The 24,702-nt window shown below is 40.4% G+C and overlaps 1 protein-coding gene across 5 annotated transcripts; it reads left to right on the top strand.

Moving 5' to 3' along the window:
- Positions 1-1,165: 1,165 nt before the first annotated feature.
- On the top strand, positions 1,166-23,537 carry CFAP221 (cilia and flagella associated protein 221). 5 transcript variants are annotated; one of them, XM_048310118.1, is made up of 25 exons: positions 1,166-1,327; positions 3,107-3,288; positions 3,723-3,823; positions 4,821-4,907; positions 5,013-5,108; positions 5,998-6,098; positions 8,204-8,307; positions 9,211-9,370; positions 9,800-9,920; positions 10,007-10,118; positions 10,332-10,440; positions 11,203-11,290; positions 12,399-12,488; positions 13,355-13,450; positions 14,648-14,738; positions 16,659-16,786; positions 17,232-17,312; positions 17,744-17,851; positions 17,969-18,124; positions 19,590-19,748; positions 20,138-20,232; positions 20,755-20,844; positions 21,056-21,175; positions 22,439-22,468; positions 23,075-23,537. In XM_048310118.1, the coding sequence occupies exons 2-25, from the start codon at positions 3,153-3,155 to the stop codon at positions 23,196-23,198; spliced, it is 2,583 nt and encodes an 860-aa protein (XP_048166075.1). In that variant the 5' UTR covers positions 1,166-1,327; positions 3,107-3,152; the 3' UTR covers positions 23,199-23,537. The 5 variants fall into 5 exon arrangements, with proteins under 5 accessions (XP_048166075.1, XP_048166074.1, XP_048166076.1 ...); XM_048310117.1 differs by having other exon boundaries at positions 1,166-1,500; XM_048310119.1 differs by lacking the exon at positions 22,439-22,468 and having other exon boundaries at positions 1,166-1,500.
- Positions 23,538-24,702: the final 1,165 nt, after the last annotated feature.

Below are 24,702 nucleotides of genomic sequence, written 5' to 3'. Positions count from 1 at the left end.
ATCTAGAATATAGAGACGAAACTGAGGCAAGAATCACCTATTTAAATCCTGGTTAACAATCTTTATTTATATCAGCCTTCCCAAGGAAATATGAAGGTTTGTTGGCTGATAATCCCCTCTTTTCACCTACCTTTTCTACTCATTTGCTGCTTTCCAGGAAACTTTACAAAGTGCTTCTCCAGAGATGCATCATGTTTAAACCCTCTGATGCGAAAGCAGACATGGTTTTTGGTTTACACTCAACTATCATTGTCCAAACAGACTGATGTACATGTTAATTGAGAGGAGAAATATGTTCTATTTTACCTCTATGTTAGAAAAACTGAAAGTGAACAATTTTATTCTACAAATATGTTAGGAAGAAAAACATTCTGGGAATATTTCTGGCTTTCTATATTAAGCCTATATTTAAGACATCATGTCAAGGTTGTAGGCATAATTTTTCCTAACCAAGAGCAATTACATCTTACTAAGTATGGGAACTATGTCCTGGGATCTGAATTTTATGATCTGAAGCTTTTCTTCCTTATTTTTTTATCCAAAATGAATGCTGCACTACTTTTGGACACATTTTACCTCCGTGTTAGAAAAACTGAAAGTGAATCATTTTATTCTTGGTCCAGATCTCCTGTCTGAAGGGAAAAAAAAAAAAGAAAAAAAAAAAAGGAAGAAAATTTTGCCTCCCCTTCTCCCCTGTACCCATTTAGGTTAAAAAGCCCTCATAATTTATGGGTGGTATGAAAAATACACTGAAGAAAGGTTTTCAGGATTACTTTCCAAGGGATGGCTCTTTAATGCTGAAAGCGAGAACATATAGGAAGCGGGGGGGGAAGGGTGGGGGGGGAAGAAGGTTTTGGGGGTTTTTTTAAACTGTAATAAAACATTCAAAATATGTTTTAAACCAAGTTTTTAAAGGGAAAGAAGTGCCTCTGCTCTGTCTGCGACCACACTGGGTATCCTGAAAACGACGCTTACTAGGGGGGAGGGAAAAAAAAAAAAAAAAAAAGAGAGAAGTTGTTTTTCCTGGATTTTGTACTTTCGCCATGAGAGGAGCTGGAGTACCGCTGTGGGGATCCCGCCCAGCCGCGACTGGTGCGGCCCAGCGCGGCTGCCTCGTTGCCGAGCGACCGCCGCGGGGCCGCCGTGAGGGCCGGGCCGCGCCGGGCCGCGGGGCTCCGGGAGCGCTGAGAGGGGGAACCGGGCGCTGCCGGGGCTCCGGGAGCGCTGAGAGGGAGAACCGGGCTCTGCCGGGGCTCCGGGAGCGCTGAGAGGGGTAACCGGGCTCTGCCGGGGCTCCGGGAGCGCTGGGCGGCTGTGGCAGCAGGAGGTACGTGCTGTGTGTACAGCGATGCCTTTTCCAGCCTCACGCAGTTGTAATGGCTTTGCACCGCATCCTTTGGTGGGGTGAGGAGTGCGAGGAGCTCCGAGGCACGAGAAGGGATTAGAAAGCCCGAGCGCTGACAAGGAGAAGGGCGATAACCGGGTCTGAGGGCGTTTGGGGTGAGTTTTGCCATGGGCTCTCAGGATTTCACAGCTCTGTTGGCTTCACACACACACGCACACACAAAAAGCGGGTCTGAGGGCGTTTGGGGTGAGTTTTGCCATGGGCTCTCAGGATTTCACAGCTCTGTTGGCTTCACACACACACGCACACACAAAAAGTCGATAGACACAGCTGTCCTGGAAAATTTAAGAATATCAGGTATTCAGACATTCCAGGACCTTAAGGATTTGTTCTGTATTAGCCCTTTGAGCAACACGCAGTGTTATTGAAGTTGGTGAGCCGTGATGGCATCATCACTGTAAATTATGGAAAAGGTTACACCAGGAATCCTTTGAGGAGACTTTTGTCTGCCTACACCTTTTCCAACCTTGCGTTCCCGATGCGGAATGCTGACCAGGAGAAGGAGGGTGGCAGTGGTACAAATTAAAGTTGAAGAACACAAGTGGAAAAAATGTAAGCCTTATCCTTATGTTTAGAAATTTTTTGGCAGTGTTTTTGTCTGAGTGTGGTTGGTCTTGCTACCTCAGAAGAAATTTACTGCAGTGCACAATAATGCAGCTCCTCTTACAGATTTTCTGTTGTGAGTGGAAAATTTGTGCTTGGAGTTATTGAGTGGAAAATACTATGAAGGCCAGGGTCCTGGTGGCACATTATCTTGAGCTTCTTGCTTATTTATTATTTAATACTGCACAGAGCCATAAGTCAAAACAGCATTTTATGAGCTTGAAGCACCTCTCAAGTTGTGCCTGAAAGATCGAAAGCAGACTGGAAAACCAGACAAATACCAGAGATGAGACCATAAAATGTAATGGGGGAGGTGGAGTAATGCAGCTTTGAAACTGTTGAGTGGTGCCTGCTTGAGGACTGAAAATCCCAGCATGGCTTTTGAATTCAGTACTTGTTCCAAAAGTATCGTGTCTTTTTCTCCATGCAGTTCTCCAGTTCGTACAAGAGTCAAGGGCTCTGTGTGCTATATTTACAAAGATAATTTCTGGTGGATGGATCGTGTCTGGTGTCTTTATTATGTAAAATTTGCACTCGTCATTAGAGAAGTTTATGTTCTGATAACTGCATACTTAACACAGGATCTGTAATGCCCGTGGCTTTCAGCGTTTACAGTTATCTTCACTGAACTAATAACCCAGATGATGCTATCCAAACAAAATATTCAAATGCCAGTTTTCTTATCCCTCATATTAATATTTAAAAATTAAAAATTAATCTGCAAGTTAACAACTCAAACACCCAGGAGACATTGGAAGAACATCTCTGCAGAAATTAGTTCAGATGGTGGAATTGACAGAACCTCCTCTCTTCCTCTCTGCTGGGGGATAAGGAAGAGAGAGGTGTTTTACACAGACCTGAAAGGCAGATGTCCCCAACAAGCCTTAGAACAGATGCCCAAAGTGCTAGGCCTTGCAGTGGGAGCCAGGTTTCCTGGAATCATTCTCTCCTTGTACTTAGCACACACACAGAGTAATCTACTTCAGCAGGGAAAAAGTAGCTCCCTCTCCTAAATGTTTCAAGGCAGTTTTAGGCAGCAGATGTTTCCAGTGCAAGAGAAGACATTTTGATCATTATGTTGTTTTTGTTTGACCCCAGGCACTGAGGAATTTTAGTGCCATTGAGATCCTGTTTCTGTCCTAACATGGATCTGGTTCCATCGGCCTCCACAGACATTACTGTCTCTAGGGGGTCCTTGAAGAAAGTACCCAGTGTCCTGAGCCACCTCGTGGAGGAACCTGAAAAAAGACAAGCTGTCCCCCATCACCTGCTGGAATCAAGTAAGTTCCTGCTCTCTGACTGTTCCCAGCCTCGTGGCAATTCTGGGAGACACTTGGCTGTTATTTGTTTTGCAATTGACTGAGAAAACTCCCATCCTGTTGCTTAAATTGCAGCTTCCTGCGAGCCCAAATAATGGGAGGGGTAGTCAGGAAGTAAATAGTGGCTGTGCTGATCCTGGCTGACCCTAAAGTTTTGGGGTGGCTTGTTGAAGCCATGATGCCAAGAGATGAACTAGTGGCAGGATCATGGATCTGCTGGGGTAGTGGATGCTGCCATAACTTTCCATTTATAAACTCATGCCCACTTAAAAGGAGAAATAATATCTTTTTCTTTCAGTAATACATCAGTATAGCATAACTAGACTACATCAATGTAAGTACCACTCATCATGTGTGTTTCTGGTCTCTTTTGCTCTCTATTTCTTGATATATAGAGATTTATTCAGAACTTCAGAGGAGCAGGTTTGTACAGGCTGAGCCTGCTGTGTTACACTATGGAGGGTATGAAGTTGGAAAACATCACCAACAGATGCTGGTAAGTTTTGGAGTGGGGATCCCCTTGGGGCTCATAAAAGGACAGCAGAATCTGAGTCGACTGCTTGTGGTCATGAGGCCTTTGCTTTGTGGAGCGCTCTAAGAAGCAGCACTTAAATTCAGTGGCCCTGCGGTTACAAAAGAGACGAGTACCAGGCTGTGAGCATCACCCTCCTTTATACTCCCTGTTTCCCATGTCTGCATCAGTGTTAGTGATATGTGGTTTGCACATCATGAGTGAAGGATTTGGGCTTTAACTCCACAGGAGACTTGTTTTTTCAAAATGTCCTTGGACTGTCACTGTGTCTGCAAACATGTTCACTGGTGGGAAAGTTTTGAAAGCACCTCTGGTCTTTTGCCAAGAACAGTTTATTCTGAGAAAGGAAATTGTATGCATAGGTTTGATTATCTTTCCTTGTGAATGGTTTGGGTATTTCCTTTTCTACTCTCTGCTCTGCCTTTGTCTGCCTTTTTTATTCATGTTTTAAGTGTGTTGAGACAGAGGTTGGGTGGTTATGGTGGCCTAGGTTCTCCAAATATAATGAAAGTAAACAAATTCAGGAGGCTTTTATAGGCTTGGCTGAACTGCCACCATCCAAAGGTTTGTTGCTAGAAAACCAAGACAGAACCACAGAGTATTATACAATTCCTGTTGTTTCAGATGTTCCTAGAAGTGGTCAATAAATTGTTTCATTATTTGTTCCTTTTGCACGTAAGAAAAACAGCACCAGAATTTGATTCAATAGTAGCATCTTTCTAGCAAGACTAACTTATTCCTTGGTTAAGAATTGTGACTTGTTTCCAAAGAATAAAGACATGGGATATACGTTTTGCATCATTTTCTTTTGAATTCAGAGCATATTTAGTATTATTTCTACTAAAGTAAAACTGATTATGTCTTTGCTATGGAAGGTTTTACAAAAAGTACCGTTGGCATTCTTAATTGACCTCTTATATTGTAAAGTGTTTTGTGGTCTTTGTGTTCTTTTGTTCTGCAGAAGCTGATAAATATTTCTACCAATGCACTAAACCTTCACATAATACCACCCCAGACAATGTATTTTCAGATAAAATACAGCAAAACAGTAAGTGTCAGAAAATCTTCACGCTGCTCTTTGCATGCAGCACAGGTTTTGTGTCATATAAGCAGCTCTTACACACCTTTTATCTTGTTTTGGGTCATTTTCCAGCACCGGCTTGTCCCTGGTTTGTCCCTTGTGGTTACTGTTGATTTTTGTCCTGATGAGTGGCGATACTACTATGACTGCATTCGAATTCACTGTGAGGTGAGGATTCATTGCAAAGTATAGCTAGAGTTGTAATGGGATGAGGAGTCAGATGAAACAACTATTAGAGCATGATGATAATGATAAAAATCTTTTAGAGACACATGGATTTATTGCCAGTAAGTCTTGACTGGAGTATTTAACTTTAAACATTAAAATTTTTTCTCTGTAAACATCCCAGAGCTGTAGGTAAGGTTATATAACTTATTCTGCTATTCTTTGCCAGTAGATCAGTCTTTGTGCCACACTGATGTAATTTCTTAGCTGAGCAGGCTCAGAGGAGCTCTAGAGATTTGCATAAAGTATGGAAAGACTGATACTGAAAGCAGGTAGAATAGTAACATTCTGAGGTACAACACAGTGATAATCCTGAAGATGTTCTATGCCCAAAGTCTTACTGGCCAAATACTAGAGAAACTTTTTACTTCTATAACAGACTGAGAAAGTTGGGACTGTTGAGCCTGGGGAAGAGAAAGTTGCATGGAGACCTCATAGCAACCTTCAAGTATCTGAAAGGGGCTACAGGGAAGCTGGAGAAGGACAGTTCATGAGGAATGTAGTGATAGGACAAGGGGTAATGGGTAGCAATCGAAATACAGGAAATTTAGGTTAGATATTAGAAAGAAGTTCTTTGCTGTGAAGGTGGTGAGACACTGGAACAGCTGCCTAGGGGAAACTGTGGGTGCCCCAACCCTGGCAGTGTTCAAGGCCAGGTTGGATAAGGCCTTGGTCAGCCTGGTCTAGTGGGAGTGTCCCTGCCCATGGCAGTGGGAATTGGGACTGGATGATCTTTAAGGTCCCTTCCAAGCCTTAACATTCTATGATTCTATGACTTACTAATTGTAAGAGATAAATATTTGCACCTGTTTGTTTGTTTGTTTGTTTGCAGGGAGATGATACCTTAGTTGTTCCCATGCATGCTTACCCTGCTATGAATATTGTAGAATTTCCATCATTTATAAATCTGTCTGATGTATCAGTTGGTCAGAGGTGAGTTAAGGACAGACATTTGTCCACATTTTGTGAGACATGCCTAAAAACTGAAAAATTTCATTTTTCTCTATTTGTACAACTTGATGTCTTGAAAGCCTTAAGAAACTCAGCTACCATCTGGACTGAAAAATAATTCTGTATATAAACTGTTTCAGGTGCCATTCACCATAAAGTAAATGCTGTGCAGGCTAAACATATGTAGAGATGGAGCTGGGTTTTTTTGCTTCTTGTATTTAAAAGTATTTAATGACTTAGACTTCATTTTACTCTGTCTATTGCATGGCTGTAATGCTGACTGTTCTCATGAAGTAATCAGTAATAGTTGTTAATAGGAACTGGGAAGAGGAAAAGGAGAAGGCAGGTTCTGTTTATTACAGTCTAGTTCTGCAGTATATTGGCTATATTAGTTAAAATTGTGGTGATTTTTATGAGTGTAAAGATTTGAGTGAATTCTAGGAAGTGAAAGTCTTAGCAGGTGGTTTCGTCATAGTCTGTGAGTTGAAAGTAACTCATGAATTTTACTGAAGCACGGAAATATAAATAGGCAAAGCACATATAAGAAACATGCAAAATTCTGCAGTAGAAATGAGTCCAGCATTGCAGAGTAACATTTGTGTCTTTTTGTTTGTTTGTTTTTCTAATCCCCTTTAGTCTGTTAAACTTTAGTGAATTGTAACATTGCAGCTTTCTCACAGGCCTGAACATAACTCCTGACTTTCTGGGGGCCTCTAGGCATGATGTGATTCTGTTATTTGCTTCCTGTTAGTACTGAAGTATACAGAACTTTCATATTCTCAGAATACAGAGAAGATATTAGAAAGAGAACAAAATATAATTTTAAATAATGAGAATTTTTTTCAACACAGCAGGGATGCTCGAAGATACTCCTGAGGAAATTTGGAAGAATTCCTGAAGAGAGAACTTGTGGTTTCAAACCTTAATTTTTACCAGTATTTTTCAGCATTAAACTACTAAAAACTTTCTAAAAGAGGAAAGCTCTCTGAGATAGTTGGTACTTTACAGAACCCAGTGGAATCTGGGCTCAGTCCATAGCCCATGAAGTTAATGGAAAAACTGCCTTTTACTTCCATAAATGTAGGATAAAATCTGTATTTTACCACCCACCATTCCCCTTAGGTACAGAAGGTCCATCAGGCAACAGGTGGCATATTTGGCTTGTTTTTGAGGCACTTTGGCTACTGTTCAAGCTGCACTATACCCTAAAACAAATTGCCTGCCCAGTCTGCCATTGCATCTTCTTTGTGAACAGGCCATAGTAAGGCAGAGATAAAAGAACTTGGCTATTATTGCTTATTTCTTTAGGCATTTTAAAATGTGCTTTCCAGAGGAACACTGTGTGTAGCATGCATTCTTTGCTGATCAGCAGGGTAGGATTTCAGTCAGACAGTTGATAAAAACCAGAAATAAGCCTGTGTAAATGGATCTTGATGTGCAGGGTGATGAATGGTGGTGCACCAAAGCTTTTGTGTTTCAGTTTGGTCTGTGAAAACAGTTGCATACAAAGGCAAGACAGGTTGAAAAGATGTGTACTAATAGTCCTCACACAAGGTGCATGAGACATAAAGGGCTATTACGAAAATTAGGCCCCAGCATCATTATTTCTACAGTGGTTGAAGTCCAGTCATTCTGATGTGTTGGAGTTTTCAATACTTTCTTTTCTCATCATCTTTCACAAGGAGGGCCATGGGCAAAGGCTGATTTCTAGTTCTGTACTCATTGCTCCAGTTTGCATTGTTTGTACTTGCTAGATATTACAGTCTGTAAGAATTTGAGGATGGACATAAATAACTTAGAAAAAGCAGATTTTAAAAATTTTTCTGTAATCAAATTCTGTATGGGTAGGAGAAAGTAATGTCCAGCATTCAAGTCAAGATTCAGCTCTTATTTCCTGGGGGAATGAAAGATCTGAAGTATTTTGCTATTTTGGAACAGTGAGGAATTATGATTTTCACATTAATAAGTAACCCACCTCTCTGAATGCAGGTAATTTAGTGCATGGTGTGTATAATACAATTTCCCAACTTGTAATTGATGAACAACTGTAGTTTGATTAATTTAATTCTTCTTTTATCTCTTTTCAGTAAGGAGTATGTTATCCCGTTGCAGTGCAGCTGTCCCATAGATTTTGAATTCCACATTGATATTATTCAGCCTCACAGAGCCTTCACTGTCCAGCCAACATTTGGTAGACTGACTTCTTTAAAATTCTAAATGTTAAATCTGTGTTTATGACATGTAGTTACTTGTGACAGTCTATTCAGTGCTGTACAGAAAAAACCTTTGCCTCTGGTAAAGTTTTTGCAGGTAAATGCAGCCAGTCATTTGCAGCCTCATGGCAAATAGCCAACTTGGCTGTAAGTTCCTTTAGGCAATGTCCAGCTATGACAAAATGCAAGCTCTGACAAAATATGGGATGTTCCAAAGAGTCTGTGTGGCCTTTGTCTTCCCAGAAGAGTATCTCTGAAAAAAAGGGTCATCCCAGTAAAACTTAAGTCAGAAATTTTGGTAGCCTGAAAATATGGCTGAAGGCCATCTTTAAAGCACTAAAAAGTTTCAGCTCCTACTTAAAGCCATTGTGCTCAGAGTAATCATAGAGTCATTTAGGTTGGGAATGTTTAGGGATATGAATGGTGGTTAAAGTGGTTGAGAAAATAATGGAATAGGTAGTAAGGAAATAAGGTCAAGCAGAGACAGGTAATGCATCAAATCCGTATGAGTCCCCTAGCTGGGAAAAGCACAGAGGAATATGTTTATAATGCTTTGTCCATGAAAGCAGAAAGTGCCAAAGACTTAAGTCTAGCAGATGCAAGTGAAGAATTTCTACATATAAACAGGCAGTCATTTTCACAGCAGTATGAAACATTATAGGTCTACAGTCAAACCTCTCAGCTATTGTAAAATATCTTCTATTATCTGGCAACGGACATAGTTTTTGAAAGATGCTTTGAGACCTGAAATATTTTCCATGCCTCCTGCCATCCTCTCAAACATTAAGTTGTTTAAAAAAAAGTAGCCCAGAATCAATTCCAGCATACTTAAGTGGGCTCATGTTATATGGACTCTCACTGTTTTTCTCCTCTAATCACAGGAATCATTCCAGGCAATGGAAAAGTCAAAGTAACTGTGAAGTATTCCCCATTTGAGTATGGAACAGCACAAATGGCCATGCAGTTACGGATTTTAGAGTTTCACTCAAAACCCTATGTGTGTGTATTCACAGGAACATCAACACCACATCTGGCTCTGATGTATGTGTGGCTGACTGGTCTTTGAGTATTTTTGCCCTGTTCTAAAAAACACTCATGTAATAGGATTTTATACCATTTTGCTATGATCATTTTAAGCATTGGTATCTTTGGAGACTTACAGTGCACTGATGTAATTCTACTTTTGATACATATACCTGCTTTTTTACACTCTTTGCTCAGAACATCCTTAATCTATATGAAGTGAAACAAGCAAAATAAATATAATGAGAAGTTACATATCCTTAAAGAAGTATTGAGCATCCTCAGCTTCTATCATTCCCACTCATTATTATTCTTATTGCTGAGGCCTTGCAAGATGCAGGGGGTTTTGAGCCTTTTGGGCTGTCCTTAATTTTTTTGGGAAAAAATTGGACTTATTGCCATTTGGAGAGTACTTATGAAAGCAATATGTGTCCTTCTGACATCTAGAAAAGAACATTTTGATGAACAACAATGTCATCCAGAGAAAAAAGCTGTGTCTGGAAAATCCATAGTGTGGAGAAGAGACCGGTTCAGCCAACTACAGTCAAAGCCTATTGCAAAACTAAAGGTGTGAAAAGATAATAATTACAAGTACTTTTCTGGGCAGGAAGTCTTCCATGTTTCTATTTCTTCCTATTAATTTATATCTTATAGGAAATTGAATACCAGAACCTCAGATTCCCCACCGACTTGTCAAATCCATATGCTGTGGCTAGTGTTTTGATTCAGGAACCAGGAAAATTGAAGATAAAGGACATAAAAGAAGGTAATTAAGCAGCATAAACTTGGTCTTAGCATTATTTGTAGGTCTGATGAGGAACTTGGCTCCAGAATTGCTGAGGTGATGTAACTGTTGTTTCTGTGAGAAATCTCACCTTAGCGTTATGTATTAATGGGTACAGTTATCTTAATGGAGGGATTTCACAATTAAAAACCCAATCTAGACTGAGGTGTATATGGCTTTCTGATGTTCCTGCAGCCCTGTCCCAAGGCAAAGAAGGGATAAAAGCCAGGCAGATGAAGGACACTATATTTCAATTGAAAGTCAAACAAAATGTTCAGGAAGAGGAAGCAAATCATCTAAAGCGGTAAATATTAGTTAACCATGTCAGTTAACCATGTTAATTAACCATGTTAACAAGACTGGGATTTGCTTAACCAAGGCCTCTATGAATGATGTATGAAATATCCGCTAGTGCAGAATGGTGCCATTTCGTGTCCCAATAGGTTTGTTTTAAGCCTAAGTTACTGTTGTTTTATTTAATTTTTTTTCTCTCCTGCTAAGAGCAGACTCAGTAGTAATCCATAGTAGTACCCAATGAGGTCTTTGATTGCCTTATGGTTCCATTCAAAAAGAAACCTGCTCAAAATCTTGTTTGCCTAACCTTGTTCTCAGACATCTCATCTTGTGCCCCTTAAGGGCAAAAGAAGATTTTGTCATGGTTGTCAATATATTCAGGTTAAAATAAATAATGAAGTGAGAGCAGAATTACACTTGAAAGCATTCAAAAAATATGTAGATGTGGTGCTGATATGTCCCACTGATAGATGTGGACATAGTTTAGTGGAGTGTTAGGCAGTGTTAGGTTAATGGCTGGACTTAATGATTTTAGACATTTGTCCAACCTTACTTATTTTATGATTCTGTTGTACATCAAATGGTGCAAAGCAGAACGTAGTTGGGTCTGTAAGCACATCATGGTTTTATTTGAAATCCACAGATCATCTCATGCACTGAATGTCGTGGACACCTAGGCACCTCAGGAAGAGGAGAGTAAGTCTGTTAGCCTTTGAATAAAGCAAACTGTGCATTAAGTAAAGCATTTTTCTTGTCTCCACTGCAAATGCAGGCAAGTTCATAAGGGAAGTGATCCAATCTCTGTGGAGTTTAAAAAAGAGATTATTGAAAGCCGACAAAGGGAAGAAGAGCAATACAAGGTTAATCTTTGATGTTTTTTCTGTAAATTTGAAATCAAACTTATACTTTCAGATTATGCAGTGCACTAGTGAATTGTATCAAGCTCTCTACATGTTCAGTTTTTCTTTGTTAATCAATGCAAACCTGTGCTAGTTGTGCTTTTTACTGCAGTCATATCTTTATTGTGCCTGGGCATCACTGTTTCAGGGATGGTTTTATTTTTAAGGTAGACAGAGAGAAGGGTAAGGTATTACCAGAAATATAACAATATTTGCCCAACCTAGCAGATTTGCACCCAGCCACCCAGTCTCATCAGAATGCCACATTCCAGCATAATCCTGTCAGCACCAAGACCACATCCAAACCTCTGTTTGTGTTGTACCTCTGAGGAGCTGCTGTTCTGAATGGCTCACATTCAAAGAGCTAGATCCAGTCAGTACTCCCACACAGAGCCGTGGGGAGATAATATCAGGTTGTACTTCTGCATCTTCACCCTCTCTCTCTTTGGTTTCTTCCAGTCACTACAGACTGCAGGTCCTCTTCCACAGAGGTGATAACAGCAATAAGCACTACTTGGTGGCAGGAAATATCTTTCTTTGTGTGGCACAGCCCTCAGGGACAGGTGGAGCCTGTCCCTCTTATCCTGCCTCCTGTCTATTCAAGTAGCTTCTGACATCCCACTGACTTCCAACTGGTTGTGGGAGTGAAATTATTTATACATAGGATAAAGGCTTGATTTATACACTGAATTAGACAATATAAAACATTATATTTAATACTAAAAAGGAAATTAGTAAAAAAAGGATCTAAATTGTGAGATTGGTGTATCACTGAATTAGATGTATGTTAACTTTGTTTAGAAGCATCTATTTTCTTACTTGCTGATTCTGGCTATGCAAGGAAAACCATGTTGCATTAGGACAGAGATGTGATTGAAACTCAGATCTGAAAATACTTTTTTTACTTGGTTTGACTTGCTTAAGGGTTGCAATAATCCCTCCCTAGAAGAGAATGAAGTCTGTGTTTTGTGAAGCACCTCCATAATGTTACATTGTGAGTTTCACTAATTGTAATGGAGGAAAGAATTCCCTGGGTGCTTTGTGCTAATGTGCTTCTTCTTCAAATTAGATCCAAAGAGGAGAACCTGTCATAGAACAGGAGTTCCAAAGGGATGAAATAGAAGTCTCCTTTAGACGTGTTACCCGGCATGTTGAGCAGGTTTGTTCATATGTTTTTATAGCCTGCTATGTGCATGCTCTATTATCACCTCCCAAGCTAACAAACAGCCATAGATGTTTGACATTGAATACTTTTCCTCCTGATACTCCTACTTCTGTATCAGTGCCTTACTTCCCATTTTACTTTTAGCTAGGGCAAGCACTATGCTACATGCACAACTCATCTTCTAATGTTCTGATCTAGTATGAGAGTCAAGTGGAGATCTGCAGGCCTAACCTGAGACTTACATTGCTTGTTTCTGAAAGATCTCTCAGGGGAAGCTTTGTCATGCCTCATTGTAAGGTTAAGCATATCACAAAGTTTGCAGCCTCTACCTGCAGGTTAGATTGACAGGAACCTTTCTGGTACTTAGATTTTTTTTGCCCTTCTCTGGGGCATCTTTCACCCTTCCTTGGGTATGTGCTATTATTGGAGAAAGGTTTTGCTGAGCACCTGGTTTGAGTCCTTACAGCTATTCCAACTTCATGTCTGTGCAAGATGAAGTATGCATTTGGTAGAGCCCCTGTCCATTCTGTCTGCTGTCCAACTGCCCATAGAGTGCACTTAAGTTGTAGTCTGTGTTGGTCATTTGTGTGGATGCAGACCATGCCATCTTATCTCTGCATTCCCCATACTACATCTGCTAGTACTTGGTGATTACCTCCCATTAAGCCCTGCAGTGAAGACTTCTGGTTAAATGCCAATGCTGCAAATATTTTCACTGGACTTAATTTCAGTATTTAGAAGTAACATATGGATTCAAGCCAAGGAATGGCTTGGGATGGAGAAAAGTTCTCCCTTATCTAGTTGTAAAAAGGGTTGTCCTTTTTCTTTTCTGTTTCCTTTCTTAAAAATGCACCGTGCAGCAACCGAGTGCCCATCCCACATTCGACTTGCTCCATAATGACCCTTGGGACAGCAGAAAGAGGATGCTCAGGAAATTCCAACAAGCAGCATACAAGGTAAAGCAAACAACCAGAGTACAGTGTGATGGCATGACACCTGGGAAACAGCACAAAAGAATGTGCAACCAGCACATAAGGAGTGTTCACAGCCTGCTAGGGATTTGGTAGTTTGGTAAATATGCCCCTGCCTCACCAGGAAATAAGGATCTGGAGTAAGTTTTGTATTCAGCTGGTCTTTCATATTGGAATTGATACTAAACAAATGCAGATAAATTCAGATTTTTTTTTAAACTAAAGAATACTTTTGTTCAAAAAAGAAGATTTGAAAATGCATATAAAATATTGCACCAGTACAAGAAAGACTTTAATAAACTGGAGTGAGTTTATTTAAGTGAGTAGAGCCACCAAGGACTTAGAGCACTCACTCTGTAAGGAGACACTTAATCTGGAGAGGGAAAGTAGAGGGAGAGGGCAGCACCTTCACACTCCTCTGACGTTACTGATGATGGAGGATCTTTGCAATGGTACATGATGGAAACATGGGAAACAACAGGTATAAATTTAAATAAGGGAGGTATAGACCTGGAAGAAAAAGGCTAATCAGTAAAATCACTTATTTCTTTTGGTTTAAATATTATCTTGCATGTCCACTGCTCTTTCCCCAATAAATCTTAATGTAGTAAGCAAGATGGAAATGTCCTGTTCTTCTAGTGTCCAGTTTGGATGTTCTTCAATCTATTCACAATATTGAGATCTTGAAATTAAATGCTCTTTTCTATATTGCACAAATAAGGAAGTAACTAAATGGCCCCATGTGGTATTAAAACCTTGTATTCTTCATTATTACCCTGTGGGGTTTGGGCAAAACACAGTGCAGGTTGCTGTTTACTCTCCTCATTCTCAGAGCCACAAATATTCATATGGCCCTGGTTAACTGACTGTTCACCCTCTGTTTAATCTGTATATGCCAGTAAACACAGCTGAAGGATTAGGACCTAGCCAAAAAGTCTGATTAATGTGTAAGACTAAATTAAGGTTTTAACTGTATTTATTGTGTAATGTCATTATAGTATTGAGATCCTTTCTACATCTTTCCTTCTCATTTTCTCCTGAACAGAAAACTATATTAAAAATTCTTAAATAGAGATTTCTGAGTGAGCTCTGGAGAATAAATACAGATGTAACACATACACTGTATTTCTATGGCTGTAAATCTTAGGGTGTTCAACCTAAATTTAAAAATCATTCTCTCAGATTTTGGTTCAGATTCGTCTAAATCGTTTATTGCTTCTGTTCCGTGGACTGACCAGGGAGGCTGGAGGTCTGGAGGAGGGCTCTGTGTCTGGTAAGGATTAGAAGAACAAGTTGATATTTTGGCCATGGGCTATGATAATTCAGGTTCTGCTGCAGTGTCAGGTTCATTACATATAAACTTAAAGACAGAGTCCTTATAAAGGAGTCTTCCAGAAAAAATAGAAGTGTGACAAGGTAGAATTATAGAGTGATTTGGATTGAACGGCCTTTAAAAGGCCATCCAGTCCAACCTCCCTGCAATGAGCAGAGACCTAGATCTTCATCTAGATCAGGTTGTTCAGAGCCTTGTCCAACCTGTCCTTGAATGTTTTCAGGAATGGGGCATTCCCTACCTCCTTGGGCAACTTGTTCCAGTGTTTTACCATCCTTGTTGCAAAAAAATTTCTTCTTTACATCTACTCTGAAACTACCTTCTTTTAGTTCAAAACCATTACCCCGTGTCCTATGGCAACAGGCCCTGCTAAAAGGTGGAAATGGCTGTAGTCAAAATACATCTATTTTTCATACACAGTATTTACCAGATTTTAAAAATTCCTATTCTTAGGAGCCATGCAGCTTATCTACATAATAACAGGGCAGAAGCTGTGGATTCATCATTGGAACTGTTCAAGGCAAGGTTGGATGGGACTTTGGGCAACCTGATGTAGTGATGGATATCCCTGCCCCTGGCAGAAGGGTTGGACTAGGTGGTCTTTAAAGGTCCCTTCTAACCCAGCCGTTCTGTGATTGTACATATAGGCCTGAGGAACAATGAAAGGGCAGATGGGACTGCATGAGAAACAGGGAGATGAACAGATCAGGGGGAGCCCAAGAGGCGAGAGACACAGGATGAGAAGAGCTTATTGCAGGGGAGATGGAAGGGGGAAAGACTCCTGAATGTGGTGAAGTCTGAACTCAGTGAAATGATACAGTAGGAACCATGAGACACATTGCCAGGTTGCCAGTACTGGGTTGAGTTTTTGTCCTCATTGTTTTCTCATAGAAGTGCTTTTAATCAATCACTTTTTTATCACACTGAAATGAAAGTGCTGGTCTGGAAAAGTGACTTGTTATTTAAGATCATAGAAGAAAACTGGCTTTGGATGGGAGTCACAGTTGGATATATGGGAGACAGAGAAGAATTTGGATCTCTTATTTCCCAGTCCCTTGTAGACACACAGTTTGACAGCTCCTGAGACACACTTGTCGGTGGTTGAATCCTGGACCCAGACCGCCAGGGAATCTGAATCGTTTATTCGAAGGAATGAGCTGGTTTTGTACTCTTTTCTAAGGCACAGTATTTCCTTGTATGGCAATCTTCACTATGTGACCTATCCCGTGCTGCCACTCAGCAACACTTTCTCAATGTCCTTTTGTGGGGTGCTCGCTGCTGTTCACTCCTCTGTCAGCTCCCCGCAGGCTCCTCTCCGTAGGGCTCTGCCGTGTGACACCTCCTCCCCCCAGGCTCCGGTGGAGACGAGCCTCTGTGTGCTGCCATGTGCTCCTTTGTGCTGCATGTGCCTCTGCAGGCAGGTGTAACAGCTCACAACCCAGTTCTACCTTACAATTCCCCATAACACTGTTCCATCTCCGGCCTTCAGATAGGTACTTTTAATTCCCAGGATGCAGAAGATGCAGGAATGCTACAAATAGAAGGTGTAATGACATTAAGTGTAAGAAAGGCCTCTGACTTCTTTCAGCCTTGGTGAGAACTGTGCTGGATGGAGTGGGTTGTAATGTCTTTTTAGGAAAGGGGAAATTAAATCTGTCTGCTATTCAAGGTGTTGTGCTCATGTCTTGTAGATGAGACATTTTAAGTCTTTAGGAAGTATTAACTTACTTTTTATATTAAAATTACTAGACATCCCGGTTTAGGAAAATGTTAAATATGTTTTGTGACTTGATTCCATTTCTGAAACAGTGCATTAAGATATATTACAAAATCTTAATATTTGCTTTCCAGTCATGACAGAAAGAAGGAGTTTCAGCAAACCAGAAAAGAGTGAAGAACATAAGGGCTTTTCTTCCAGCATATCTGAAGATCGTATATTGCCTTTTGAATTCCCCTTTTACGGTTCACATGAACTACACAGTTATTTGGTAGGTATAGTAACTAAAATGTTAGTCAGCAGTCTAGATAGAATTTTGTTGAAGACATTGGCTCCAGGGTTGGTAGTCCCTTTATTAAAATTTCACAATGTGGCTGGTGTTCTGGGGTTCTGACAAATTAATTCAGGACTTCAGATTTACTGAGGGTTCTGTTGAAAACAGTAAAAAAATCTTTTCATTCTCCTAATTGTATCCGAAAATTGTGAGCAATACATTAATGTTCAGAGCTGATTAACATCCATTCTTCAGAAAAAAAGAAAGAAAGAAAAAAACTGAAATGCCAAAGTCTAAGGAACAGCAGAAATATCAAGCTATGTAAAATAAATATTTGCATAATTATTTCCGTATGTTTTCAATTAGCTGTACTCATGGATTGCTGCCAATACAAAACAAAATGCCATCCATATTACTGGTTTTAAATACTGTTCTGTTTCAGGCACCTGATGCTCTTGGCCTAGTTCCTATTGAATCTGTAGACGTGAAAGTCAGACACATTCTTCCTTTTTACGACTTGAAGGTGAGTCAGTACAGCTCCCTCATGTTTCTCTTACCTGTCCAGTTAAGCGTTTTCAGCCTGATTCAGTGGCCTCTGTGCAGCCCAGTAAAAATGTTACCTTAATGAGGCTGTATGATTAGCATGCTTTTATTAAAACCAAATCTCACCAGTTCCTATAAGTAACGAGCTTACAGCCAGCAATAGTCCCCTCTCTCCGGACAGAGATGAATCACCTCAGCTGGAATTATTGTATCTCAAACATCAAAGTCCTAGTGAACTATGGCTTCTCAGAGTTTTGGTTTTCTACTGTGTTCTGCAGTAGTGTTCCAAGTGTCTTTTACCATGGAGATATGATGTGTCCATGATAAAGCCAAACATTCCATTCCATTTATGAGTTAACAGAAAGTGATTATTGTCATTTCCTGCTGCACATCTTTTTTCTTTGAATTTAGGTTCCTCAGCATTGCAACATTATGAAGTATCAGCCATTTTGTACACACTATGCAGCTACAAGTTACAAACCTGTAAAACTTTCTCGACCACTGAGGCAGGGAGCCCAGGTAACAAAGTCACTCCTAATGCTACATTTCTACAATTATTTGATTAATTTTACCTCAGCATTTTATACTGAAAGATTTACTACACTCTGAAAACCTTTGATGTCTGTGTTTTTCAAGGATGAATTGATTCAAGTAGTTTCTGCTCCTGAGAAGCAGCTGTCTCAGAGGACAGATTTTCACAAAAAAGCAGCAGAAGGGGATATCAGCCTCTTAAACTTGGTTCCTCCCCAAGCTTTAGTCCACCCAACAGAGAGCAACCCACTTCGCATTTTTGTAAGTACGAGTTGACTTCCATGAAGAACCTAAGGAAGGAGCAGAAGTGTGCTTGTTTCATCAGAAGCCTGATGTGGAATTTATGGGCAGTTTTCTTACTCAGATTGGTTATAAAACTATCCAGAGTGAGAGTAATCCTTCATGGTGCAAGTTCTGGTGGATAGGAGTCACAGAGCTCAATCCCACTGAGAGGGGCACCATTTCAGTTTAGGGTGTGTTTTGATCAGTTTAGGGGAGGGATGATAAGACAAAATTCCAGTGAAAGCAGAGAACTGGAGACCCTTTCAGTCTGACACTCCACAAATGATCAGTGATCACAGGATTTCTGGGAACACCGTGGAACTCCTCCCTGCTTCTCCATTTGTTTCCCTATTTGGATGTTAGAGGAAAAGCCATGATCCTGGCATCTCAGTCCTTCTGTAACCTCACACTCTTGCCCAGGTCGGTAGGACAGATGCAGTCTTTCCCTGCTGTTCCGCTGGGGGACTACAGTTCTGCCTAATCCTTGGGTGAACAGAGAAAAGTGAAGTCAAACTCTGCTCGCATTGCATCCTGCTGCCTTACAGTTTCTAAGAGTTCTCAGAGCATCCCAAACCACATTTCCAAGTTATTAGGCCCAGAGATTCAAGAAATCACCACCACTTGCATGGGAGGGTTTTCTGTTACTGTTGTCATGTAGACTGTGCTACTTGGCACCAGCTGCAAGAGATAATTCCCACACAGTGCAGCACAGCCCAGAGGTCCCCGAGGTGCCTCTGAGCAGGCAGAGACAGCTGTAGGGCTCAGAGCAGTGCTGTGCATGGGCACAGGCAGATCTCCCAGCCAGCATGGCACTGGGCCTGGCTTGGATGGCTCTGGCTCCCAGCACTTCTTAGCTGCAAGGGGCCAGAGCCCACTGTGCTAGTCTGGTGATCTTGGCATAATATCTGTGATGTAGACTTGTCACCCCTGCACGCAGCCAGGACTCCAGTGGACTTGCTGATGAGATCCTCTGTGCACCTCTTTCATCCCTCTGTCATATCAGTGTAAAAGCCAGGCACAGCTTGATCCACACTACCCAGCTTTGGGTTTTATCCAGAAACAGATGCTAGTGCAGGGAAATTAATGGCAAAATGTTCACTAGCTTCCACCACAGCGAGCCCAGCTTACTTTCTTGGATTCTGAACTGTTCAGAGAATCAGCAATGGATTTCAGAGTAATTAGGCAATAGTTTTTTCTTCCAGACTTGGAGACAACAGCTAAATTGCTGTATTTTAGACAGTAGGGATCACATATAAATCAGACGAGATTGTAGGATGAGGGGAAGAGACAGAAAATGAAGGATCACACCAAACAGAACAGTCACAGTGAGACAAAGCTGTTCATCTGGGGAGACTACCTTAATTGTAAGAACTGAATTTTCACTAATTTTATTTGTTACGATGCTCAGAACAATTTATTAAAATTATCTCTTCGTTGTTTTTAGAACCCCACTCCAGGATTAGTTCCATTTTTACTTCCTTTGGCCTATTGTGAATCAAATATTGAATATCATCTTTGTCCTCATCCAAAATATACCTTTACCAAGGAATGCCCCAAAGGATCCAGTATTCCAGTCACACAAAAGAAATTTCTGGATCACAAGGTATGGCCTTTTGGGTTTGTTGTATGAGTACCTGCCTTGGGTATGTTCTTGCTGAGAACTTGCTCTAAGGAATCAAAATGAAAGGTGGAGACATTCTAGATAGAAGATATTTTCAAATATAAATTATGCCTGCACCTAAATAATCAGTACACGGGTCAGAATAACTAGTTCTACTTAGGCTTTATCCACGTCTCTTATTTATGCCTGAGTGGTTTTTTGCTCTTTCCATATGTTCAGTGTTGTATTTTCACTTCCTTACAGTGATGGAAGGATCTGAAATATTCAGCTCCCCAAATTCAATTCTCAGACAAGATGCTCTGTCCTGCAAACCTCTCTCCCCACTGCATTATGTATTAGAGGTCTGATTGTTGTAGCACTTGTCATTTCAGGAAGTGATTTGTGGAGTAATGGAATGGAGAAAATTCTCACCGTTGGAATATTCCACTTTTTCTAACATTCCCACATTGACAAATACAATACCTAGGTAAGAATTTGAATATACAATGCCTCTACCCTGCACTAGTTTCAGCTGCCTGTAACTATATTGATCCGTCACTAGTCCCACACATGAAAGTGGCCCTACAGGTGGAATTCATTGCTGCTCAGAAATCCAAAACCAGCAGAAAAAACTCCTACTGGACTCCTAGAAGGGTAGATTAAGAGCAGTATCATTAGAAGAAATGGCTAGCCCAAGGAAGGAGAATTCCAGTCTGGGCTTTCGATAACATCTCTCCTGAAAGCTTGTTGACTCAGTCCTAGAAGACCCCAGGAGGTGCAAACTCTGTCTGTCTGTAAAACCTTTAACTTACAGACACTTGCACCCAGTGGTAGCCAACATCTCTCAGGCTCACATTCCCTCATATCACAGCAGTTTCTGGTGCACCCAAATTTTCTGCGAATATTTAAAAGTACCTCATCTTCATTGTAACTGCAACTGCTGTGGAGCTTCAATATACAAAAATACCATTAGTATTAATACATTAAACTGGTACCATTTCCATCACAGGGATCCTTACAGTTTAGATATGCTTCCAAGAGATGTACCACCAGTGCTGTCTGACTTACCTGAGAGAGACAAGGAGAACATAATTGACCAGTAAGTTTCTCCTCTATTCTGTATATGGTGTGATTGACTGTGTCTAAACCAGTCCCAAGATGTATGGATGTGTCAAAACCTGTCCCAAGAGATCCTCAAAGGCAAAAGCACAAAGTCCCTCTTACATAAAACATACTTTTGTTATTGTTGGCTAAAAAAAATATTTTCAAAAGGACAAAAACAAGCTGTTCATCATCTTACTAATTTTTAGTGAGACAGACGAAGCTGAGTTCAACATGATTCTTACTTCAGAGATGGTGAGAGCTGAATTTCCACAGATTGGGGAGGCACTCTCAGAAGAAGATGAAGAAGAATCAGCAAAAAAAGCAAGGTAGGTATAATTTGAAATTAGGAGAGAGGAATGGAAAGGAATCTGAAGTCAGCATTGTTGTGATAAGAAGCAACGAAAAGTCCTCAGGCAGGTGCAAAAGGGAGCTCATTTATTGCAAAAACCAGGCCTTTTTAAGCAATTAGGCTTTTATCAGCTGCATACTTTTAAAATACAACAAACATAATTTAACCAACTACCATAAACCACGACGTAAACATATGATGGTTATGTAACTTGTTTTCTACAGTTACATAACTTGTTTTCCACCTCTCTTCCAGCTGAGTCATTACCCAGAATCCTTTTCTACTTAGCCAAAGTAACAGGACTAGGCCATGATTTTACAAAGGCAACAAGGCCTTCATTTTATAGGGTTTTACCTATGCACAACAAAGCATCCCTTTCAGAATTGCATAGAAAGTCATACTGAGATCCTCTAGGGGCTCTATCACAAGTGGGATGCAGATCTAGTACTTTGAGCAAATTTGCACTGCAAATTCAGTCTCTGCATTTTACTTCAGAAAGCAGCTGTGAACATGACACATTGCCTTTGGTTATATCAGTATGATCTAACACTTGAGGCAGTTTCTTGCTTTCTCAAGAGATATTCAACATTCTTGGACCAGTGACTTTTGCTTTTCAGTGACCTTTTTGGTTAGGTGTTTATTAAAGCTTGCAGAGGAAAGGGCCCTTAGAATTTCCCCCTGGCATGGTGCTTTTTTCTGCGGCTTTTCCTGGGAGTGTTTCACATTTGCTCTGTCGAGCTTCACCCTCCCCGAGCACACATTGCAGCCGGCAGTGTGGGTGATGAGTGACTGCAGAGCAGCACAGGTGAAAGTCCTGAGTTCTAACCTTCTGTTTTCACAGTCCTTGTGGGACTTGGAGCAAGTGAATTCATTTCTGTCCAACAGTTGTCCTCTCTTTAAAGTGGTCATGATGTGGCTTAGATACCAGGATGTGCAAGATAACCTGAAACTTTCAGAGCTGTCAAGAGATTTGAATGTCTGCTTTACTTTTAGAGGGGAATAATTTGATTGGCATTGAAATCCCATTCAGCCTTTAAACTTTAAAACAGTATTGTGAGGTCTCTGACAAAACACTGATTGCTGTCTTGTGAATACTACAGCACTGATTGAAAAGAATTTGCTGTAAAAATGTAGATGTGTCACACTCAGTGCTGTTTTTTACATTTTATGACACTGCTTGTCAGAACATGGGGATTTGGGTCAGCTTGTGTAACTAAAGAGTGACCTTCCTCCTCCACAGCAATACAGTGCGGGATGGTGCCTTTCTTGGGTGAGTGGTTTTATAACCATAAGTGTCTTTCTTTTTTAAATCTTAGATATCTGTTTCAGAAAAAAAAGGAAAATAGTTTTCAACGTTAGACAACTCTGGGTATTGATATTTACTTGTTGAAATCTTCCCTATTATTTTGGGTTTGTAAAGAGGGAAGCAAAAATTTATTAGCAAACACTGAAGTCCCAATCCTTTATGTTGTCACTGAAAGGTTCTTTGTTGTTGTTGAGGGGGTGGTATTTCACTAGATGACAGAGAACGTACTGCTCCTCTACAGAAGTTTCAGCGTTTTTAAGGCAAACCAGGTTTTCATGTGGTTACTCTTGTTCTGGCAATCACATCCTGTGTTCCTACAGGGATAAAATGTAAAACTCGGTCAGTCTGTGTTTACCTGTGTCAGATAGTTAACTTTCCTAACTGGCCAAGCCAACAGTTAAGTGTTCTTTCTGCAGTTTCACTACTTTTCCAGTTCTGCATAAGTAATGGAATACCCTCTGTGTTCATTATGAAAAAAGAAATCATGAGTGCCTCTTTGGATTTTGTCAGCATTCCCAAGTAGTTTCCCTGTTTATTATAAATACAAATGATGCTTTAAATTTCTTGCAGAGACACATGCAATGGTCCAGGTGGACATTTTCGACCCCAAAACAATGAGCTTGGAGAGAAAGTTCGAAAACATCTGGAGACATTGAAGCTGAAAGCACTTAATAAAAGCCTTATTCTGGGATAAGAGTAATTTTACAAAGTCCATGGTCTGGCCCTGCTTATCCTGTTAGTGTACGAGGCCTTCTCTGTCCCAGCTGCATTTACTTTTGTTCACTGAGGTCAGCAACTTCTTACGCAATAAGAAGAGAACCACCAGTAATGCCGCCTACCAGTAATGCCGGCTCTGTCAAGGAGTCTCACTGTGCCCACTACCCGAAACACAATAATTACTCCAGTCAGAAACCTCAGCCTTGCACCTGCTTATTTTGTTGTGGTGTGAAGGACCAGAAAACCTCAGTACTACCATGTAATTGGTAATTAATTTACAGCCCACTGTTGTCAAATAAAATGTGAAAAGACCTTATGCCCGAATTCTTCTGATTTTGGTTTTTTTAGTTACGACCTGTCCTTGAATTTTTGCAGGTAAGTTGCTAAATCTCAGACTTGACGATAAACCATATATTTGATATTTTTAAGGAAAAGGAAGACTTGAACACCATTACTGTCCACAAAGACAACGTCCAAACAAGTCTCATTAGCTGTTCAGGGATTCAATTCAGTGCACGGATCTTGGCAAAAGGGTGCATGGGTTGAGTGAATGAACTGCAGATCCTCATGAGAAATCTGTAATGGTCAGGGTGTATTCCCTAGGAAAGGAGATTTCTCAGCATATCATCTTGCAGCTGAGGTGTCTTCTAGTTTCTTATCGGACTTCAGACAAAATTAGTTTTATTCATAGTGAGTTGATTGCTCATTTTAAAGAGTGCTCCAGGCTGTTTGTGCTGAAAAGCACAAATCTTCTGTACTCAGAAGCATGGAAATCACAGCAATACACACTACATTCCTAGGATCCATACTTCTTTCCAGGCATACTTAAAACCCCTAAGAAAAGAAGTTTATTTCAGAGAGCGATCAGTGTAGAAAAGCTGTAAAAAGCCCAGGGAGATAGAAAATGGGAAAGTAGGGTGAAAAAGCTGCAGAATAGCCTGTATTATACTAGCTACAAGCTATCTCTGCTCCCTTCAAAGAAATAAAAAGCTGTTAAGTTTCTGCTAAATGTCTAATTGACAAGGGATTGTTCAGAATGCAAGTCTGGATATCTGCAGATTTCTCTGACTACAAACAACTGCTTGAATTTGTACACATTGCTTTTTTTCTTCTGCAAGTCCTGAGGGAAGCAGTTGATCTTTTAAGAGATAAGCTAAGAGTTTAGCATGTTTCTTAACATGACCATGACAAAAACATTTTTACAGTTTACACTGAAAGCATTCACAGTTCATAATGCACAGTTTAGGTAAATCAAGCATAGATAATTCTTTGGAACTGTTACCTATCAGCTAAATGTCTAGTCTAGTAATGATGGAAAAAGTGTCCAGAAACAACAGTGATTAAACGAAGTTAATCTCTTTTTTGTACATCAGTATCACCTTCCCTCCCTTCTCCAGAACTGTTTCCTGGTCATCTCAATGGAAATTAATCATGCTTCTCCATTCTCCAGCAGTAGACATCAGCCTCCAAGGAAATGAACC

This window comes from Corvus hawaiiensis, chromosome 7 (assembly GCF_020740725.1).
Source record: "Corvus hawaiiensis isolate bCorHaw1 chromosome 7, bCorHaw1.pri.cur, whole genome shotgun sequence".
NCBI lineage: Eukaryota > Metazoa > Chordata > Aves > Passeriformes > Corvidae > Corvus > Corvus hawaiiensis.
The sequence above is the reverse complement of the archived record's forward strand: the minus strand, read 5'-3'. Positions and strand labels throughout refer to the sequence as shown.

Coding starts and splice junctions, on each gene's coding strand:
- CFAP221 (XM_048310118.1), top strand. CDS start 3,153: ATGGATCTGGTTCCATCGGCCTCCACAGACATTACTGTCTCTAGGGGG. Junction 4,908..5,012: donor AGATAAAATACAGCAAAACA/GTAAGTGTCAGA, acceptor GTCATTTTCCAG/CACCGGCTTGTCCCTGGTTT. Junction 17,313..17,743: donor TTCCTTTTTACGACTTGAAG/GTGAGTCAGTAC, acceptor CTTTGAATTTAG/GTTCCTCAGCATTGCAACAT.